Source organism: Rhinichthys klamathensis, unplaced genomic scaffold, assembly GCF_029890125.1.
Source record: "Rhinichthys klamathensis goyatoka isolate OS25496 unplaced genomic scaffold, OSU_Roscu_1.1 h1tg000800l_1, whole genome shotgun sequence".
Lineage (NCBI taxonomy): Eukaryota > Metazoa > Chordata > Actinopteri > Cypriniformes > Leuciscidae > Rhinichthys > Rhinichthys klamathensis.
In genome coordinates, this window is record NW_026607193.1 from 476,651 (window position 1) to 483,840 (window position 7,190).

General features: G+C 38.9%; 1 protein-coding gene across 2 annotated transcripts in view; it reads left to right on the forward strand.

Moving 5' to 3' along the window:
- dync1i2a (dynein, cytoplasmic 1, intermediate chain 2a) overlaps nt 1–6,394 on the forward strand; it is a 53,620-nt gene extending 47,226 nt beyond the window's left edge. Inside the window, exons 12-17 of one of the 2 annotated variants that reach the window (XM_056243490.1) lie at nt 912–1,025; nt 1,460–1,593; nt 3,319–3,463; nt 3,550–3,690; nt 4,439–4,564; nt 5,894–6,394. In XM_056243490.1, coding sequence (XP_056099465.1) covers nt 912–1,025; nt 1,460–1,593; nt 3,319–3,463; nt 3,550–3,690; nt 4,439–4,564; nt 5,894–6,007 — 774 coding nt within the window. In that variant the 3' untranslated portion in view covers nt 6,008–6,394. The remainder of the gene's footprint in view (nt 1–911; nt 1,026–1,459; nt 1,594–3,318; nt 3,464–3,549; nt 3,691–4,438; nt 4,565–5,893) is intronic. The other variant, XM_056243491.1, reaches the window with a different exon arrangement.
- The last annotated feature ends 796 nt before the right edge of the window (nt 6,395–7,190 follow it).

Genomic DNA, 7,190 nt, shown 5'->3' on the forward strand with positions numbered 1-7,190 from the left:
TATCATAATCGGCTGTATATTAACGTATTGACAGAAAACCAGTAGCTCCATGTGAAATCAGACATTGAGCACACTCATATAGCCAAAATGACATAATCCTCGTGTAATAACACATCTGCGAAGATTCGACCGTGAGATTGGTAGTCGAATCAGGCTCCTCCTATCGAAGCATCGAATCTTCGACTATTCGGGGTCACCCCTAATTAAATCCATGGTGAATGTTGCTGATTTGTGGACTTAAAGCCTTCTATAACTTGTTCATTCTTGGCACAATGTTTCTCAGCGCTGTTTGATCTGATATCTATGGTTAAAACAGAGAATTCTGCGCCGAATCTGAATGTTTCTCACTGGATCTCGCAGCGATGTTATTAATTCTGTGGCAAATTCAATAGATTTCTCAACTGGATCTCCCAGCGCTGTGTAGTAATGATGTCGTGTGATTATCGGTCCGAACTAATAAACGGTCCGTGAAGTTAATTTGTTCCGCTTTCCATTCGTTTGCCGTTTGATACTGGTTGTGGTTGCTGACCTAGATCAAATTTTACTCGCACTGGCTGGAAAAATGGTCGCAAAATGCAACCATTTGGTCGCAGTCTGGAGTCATTTCATTTCTCTTTATTTGAAAGGGGACAGTGTACATTAATCAACATTGAAACAATGTAAATGTACCCGAGTTAGCTCAGAAGTGCTAATTTTCATCGGTAGTCCCCCAGCCAGGTGTAAAAAAGGCAACCTTAAAAATAACCACAGGTATAAAATCACAAAAATAAAATTACAAACAACACATTATGGTTAAAAATTACAATTCATATAAAAAATAAATAAATACACAATGTTTAAGTGTACACAGAAAGCATTAGTGCCTACAAGTTTAGTCCTCCCCTAACCTTACTGTTCTGTTTCTCCTCCAGCACCCAGTGTACTGTGTGAATGTGGTTGGCACACAGAACGCTCATAACCTCATTAGCATCTCTACTGATGGAAAGATGTGCTCCTGGAGTCTGGACATGCTGTCTCAACCACAGGTACCCACAATTCTCTCTGCTCTCACATGACCCTTGCCATCAAAAATTCCTTTTTTCAGAGTTTGAATATCCTACTCAAAGAAACAACTCGCTCACTCAACCAGTAAAAACAGTGAATGTTGTGAACAAATCTTACCGACAAATGCCAAGGGAAGTGATTTGTTGGCTTCAGAAGCACTGACTCACTGAGAGCCACAACCTCTTCCCTGCTGCCTTACACACACACACACACACACACACACACACAGAGAGAGAGCTGCGTTTGGAGTTAGTATACCATTAACTCATCCTTGAGTTTCCAAGAACATTTGCCAAACCACAGTGTCAGATGTTAATGATTGGTAAAACGCCGGCTGAATTTAAATTACGCATTTCTAATCTGTGAGAGAGGCTATTGGCTGCGGTGTTATTGATGTGTGTGTGTGTGTCAACAGGACAGTATGGAGCTGGTGTTTAAGCAGTCTAAATCCGTTGCGGTCACCTCCATGTCCTTCCCTCTGGGTGACGTTAATAACTTTGTGGTGGGGAGTGAGGATGGATCAGTGTACACAGCCTGTCGCCATGGCAGGTAATACACACACTTACACACACTGTTCACTGCAGGAGATCTCTGCATCTGTGCATGTAATCTGATTATGCAAACATACATTTTCTTTCTCACAAATTTAGTGGTCGACTGATATATCGGCCAATCGGTTTTTCGGTGTGGCCGATATATTGGACGCTGAACTTTTATTTTGACGAGACGCCAGACTTTTATTTTGACGGCGCTGAGAACACCCTGTGATACTGCAGCGTCTGAACACACGGCTCTCCCTTTCTTCTCTATTCTCCCATTCGTCTTCAGTCCGTGCCAATAGGCTTTATGCACAGCTTCACTACTTCCTGAACTTCAGCCAGCCCTTTGTTTCCTGTCTGTCATTATTGGACAAACTGATTAATCCAGGTGTGCCTGATTATTGTTATTGAGGCCAGGCGCACCTGGATTAATCAGTTTGTCCAATAATGACAGACAGGAAACAAAGGGCTGGCTGAAGTTCAGGAAGTAGTGAAGCTGTGGCATAAAGCCAATTGAATTTAGTAATGGTCATTTTATTGATCTGTGAATCTTGTTCATCATAATGAACTAAATCTCTCGATAAGTCATTTCGTTCATTTCAGCAGAATATAATTAAAATGTTACATGTTAATAGCCAACTTCCGCAACACATCAACTTACAAAGTGTTGATCACATTTAGAATAAGAAAAAAATTGCAATGCAAGGACAAGGACAAATTATGAGAATTTTTAAACTATTGCTTAACTGGGTCTTAACTGGTAACTGTATGTTCTTATTATATGTAGGTATATTTGCTTTATCAAAGTGATTTTTCCCCAATCATACGGATAAAGTTTAAAGCATTACCAATTCTTTATTACCACATGCAATGTTATGGAAAAGAAAAATGATAAATTTTAAGAAATAAAAAAGCTACAATTTGAGACCAGACACGCACCATGTATATATAATTTTTTTATTTATATTTGTGTAAATGTGGATTAGACATAGTTCAATGTATAATATGATTATATGAACATATTTTTGAAAGGGGAAATTTGTGGAAAGGCATGTTTTAATGTTTCTTTAGTGGACTGATCAACACGCTTGTTTAGTTCACAAATTTGTTGTAATTACTATAGTAATTATTAATTAATAGAATAATATAAATAGTTATAATGACTTATTGAATGTCAATAATTGAATAAGTATCATTGAATGATAAATATTAGTGTGTGTATATTTATAGTGTATATATATATATAAAATTAATTGTAAGAAAATAGTAAATTAATGTGTATGAGTTATTAATATATTTTTTTTATTAATAATAGTGTCTACTGTAGACCGTAGAGCTTTACTGAAGCAGAAATCATGTTATGATCGTTATCTGTTATCTCCCAAAACTATATTGCTCTGAATGGAAGTTCCTGCACATTTTTTTTTAAATTAAAAATATGAAAATCACCAGTTTATGAATGGGATATAGTAGATGTGTTTGTGTGTGCTGTACTGAGCTGAGAGAGCGAATGTTTCCTCTTCATTTGTGATGCTGTGATTATCTCATCCTCTACACACACTCTCAGCATCTCACTCGGCTGTTTACCTCTCACAGTAATGAGCTCACACACAGCACACACACACTCAGCGGTGTGTGTGTGTGTTAGTAATGTGAAGTGTTACCTGACTGATGGAAACATGCTGAGATTATTAACCCTCTGTCATTCTGTCTGTGTGTGTGTGTGTGTGAGCAGTCGGGCAGGGATCAGTGAGATGTTCGAGGGACATCATGGTCCAATCACAGGCATTCACTGTCACACAGCGACTGGGCCGGTAGATTTCTCTCATCTCTTCCTGACCGCCTCTTTTGATTGGACTGTTAAACTCTGGAGCAGCAAGGTAACGGATCATTCATACACACTCATTACTTTACACTGTCATTCACGAATCTCTCAGCTGACGGTGTGTTTCTCTCTCTGCTGTAGAATAACAAGCCGCTGTACTCGTTTGAGGATAACTCGGATTATGTTTATGATGTGATGTGGTCTCCGGTACATCCCGCCCTGTTCGCGTGTGTTGACGGACTCGGACGCATCGACCTGTGGAACCTCAACAACGACACCGAGGTTACAACAGCATTACATGCCATGAAACATCACTGATACACACACTTGCATATGCAGAAATAACTTTATTTATTTTCACCACACAGGCTTTTCTACACTGAGAAACAAAATCTGATTTCTTTTAGTAGTGCTGGGAAATATAAACAAGTATATCCAATACATTTTCAGTTGATTTTTTTTTTAAAGTCCCCCTGTAGTCAATCATTTTATCCCTTAAAACTCATCTTTGATCACCAAAATTACATATTTCATGCCTTAAAATAGTTTGAATGTAACTCTACACCCTTGTTGTGCCTGATGAAGACCTGAGGGTCGAAACGTTGCCTTTTAATAAATCCTTTGGAGCAGTAATTTTCAGTGTGCGGACTTCACACTTCTTTATTTGACTTATGAATTTACACATGGTTTGTCCTAATGCACATTAAAAACACCACATAGACATATAAACAACATTAACAGCTGAATTTTCACCACAGGGGGACTTTAAGTACTGTGGCTGTGGGTTTACCAAGCAGGACCAGTATATGAACATTGGACAGTTTGTTGTGATCAGCCTTGTCCAGTTTGTAGTTCAACAGCAAGTGTGTGTTTGACAGCAAGTTATTTTTCAAATATCAGCATGAAGTCCTTCTATTACATGTTACGTGACTTCTGTGATTAATAATGTGGATGGATCAGATACTGACTGAACAAATGGTATTATTGGTATTATTAGTCAAGCTCAATGTGTCCGTGTGTGTGTGTGCAGGTGCCCTCTGTCAGCGTGGCTGTGGAAGGGAGTCCTGCTCTGAACAGACTGCGCTGGTCTCAGTCGGGTAGAGAGATCGCCGTCGGGGACTCAGAGGGACAGATACACATCTACGACATCGGCGAGGTGAGAGAGTAGAGTTTACTGAACACACACATCACAGACTGACTTCACATCAACACCTTCAGCTCCGGGGCGGCTTTCTCACTCGCTCTGTCACGAGACAGTCGTGTAAAAAGCCTATGCGGAGCCTCTAAAGATGACACACACCACAATTACACGTCTGCCAGAGAGGGGCCCTTCAGGGGCCACAGAGGGCCTCTGTCACTCACGAGAGGGGATGAAAGCAGAGCGAGTAGAAGAATGAGAAGTGGGATTGTTAGCCAGGGGTCAGTTCACTCTCAGAATAGCCTGATCGTCCACTGTTTACACGTCTTCACAAAACGCTCATATTACACTGTTTACACCCCTTTACAAAACACTTACATATTACACACTGTTTACACCCCTTTACAAAACACTCACATATTACACACTGTTTACACCCCTTTACAAAACACTCACATATTACACACTGTTTACACCTCTTTACAAAACACTTACATATTACACACTGTTTACACCCCTTTACAAAACACTCACATATTACACACTGTTTACACCCCTTTACAAAACACTCACATATTACACTGTTTACTCCCCTTTACAAAACACTCACATATTACACACTGTTTACACCCCTTTACAAAACACTCACATATTACACACTGTTTACACCCCTTTACAAAACACTCACATATTACACACTGTTTACACCTCTTTACAAAACACTCACATATTACACACTGTTTACTCCCCTTTACAAAACACTCACATATTACACACAGTTTACACCTCTTTACAAAACACTCACATATTACACACTGTTTACACCTCTTTACAAAACACTCACATATTACACACTGTTTACTCCCCTTTACAAAACACTCACATATTACACACAGTTTACACCTCTTTACAAAACACTCACATATTACACACTGTTTACACCTCTTTACAAAACACTCACATATTACACACTGTTTACACCTCTTTACAAAACACTCACATATTACACACTGTTTACACCCCTTTACAAAACACTCACATATTACACACTGTTTACACCTCTTTACAAAACACTCACATATTACACACTGTTTACACCTCTTTACAAAACACTCACATATTACACACTGTTTACACCTCTTTACAAAACACTCACATATTACACACTGTTTACACCTCTTTACAAAACACTCACATATTACACACTGTTTACACCTCTTTACAAAACACTCACATATTACACACTGTTTACACCTCTTTACAAAACACTCACATATTACACACTGTTTACTCCCCTTTACAAAACGCTCACATATTTCACACTGTTTTTTCCTCTTCTCTCCATAGCAAATCGCAGTCCCACGGAGCGACGAATGGACCCGGTTTGTGCGAACGCTGGCGGAGATCAACGAGAACCGCGACGATGCGGAGGAGCTGGCCGCCCAACGCCTTTCCGCTTGATCCTCACGGAAACCAGCAAAGCTGTAATCATCTCTCTCTTTGGAAATGAAATTATTTGTGTCTGCAAACCTTTGATTCTGCCTTTTGTTTGGAATGAAAATATGTGCCGTTGACCGTAGGTGTGCGATTCATAGTGCGAGAGCAGAAGGCCTCCCTGTCGCCCCACAACCAGAAGCCTTAACATTTGCATGCAAAAACAAAAACCATAATGAATGTTTCTGTTTTTCTATCCAGGTATCGCTGAGCGTGCTAAACTCTCAGCTCATTATGCACAGCCAAATATAAACCATTTACAAAGATAAATCTCATTAAACCGGTGTCTGGCTCATAGTTCATCCCCAAAATTAAAAAAGAATAAAGAAAGAAAATACTTATAGATTTTCATGATAGTTAAACACATTTTCCCCCTCCACGTTTCAGTTTAAAGCAAAACAAAAATCTTTAATTGTTAGATTTACTGCCTTAAATTTACACAGATTTGAGCAAAACTAATTTTGTATTTCAGTTTTTTTTTATTGTAATACAGTAAGAATGGTTAATTGACATTTAGTAGAAAATGTCCAAAAAATATCCTTCGTTCTCTTTAAAATGTAGCTGTTTTCTTTTGATTTTGGGGTCGAAATATGGAAAATGAGAGGTTTTTCCTATCTTTGAGAGGTTTTGTAAGATTCACCCTAACATCAAACTGTTCTCAATACTAGTAAACCGTTGTACTCTATCAAACTCGATCACAGACCTAGAGAAATCTCGAGATCTACCTCTTGTAGAAGGTTTCAGTGGGACACATTCAGCATCACGAGTGGAGATTTCTGCTGTCTAGCTCTGGACCAAATGCTGGAGTAATTTGTGACTTTCAACTCTTTGCTCTTTTTTTTTTTCTCCTGTTAATGATTGATCTTGTTCCTCTCCACCTTAGCAGAGGCACAATCACGTATTTATTACACATATCAATATACTGGGTTGATTTAAAGACTGTCTGGATTGCTCTTTTCGAGATCAAGGTCTTCCTTTTCCAGTGTCCCTCTCCTGTTTGAAACGCTAACAGTATCTTTTGCAGAAGCTCTTTGAATGTCTTTGTATATCTCAATACTTTTTCTAAACCAAAACTTTGGTAAATGTCTTCTGATTTACCTCAATCAGTTTGAAGTCATCAGTCTGTCCTGTAGTATTCACAAGCAGAAAG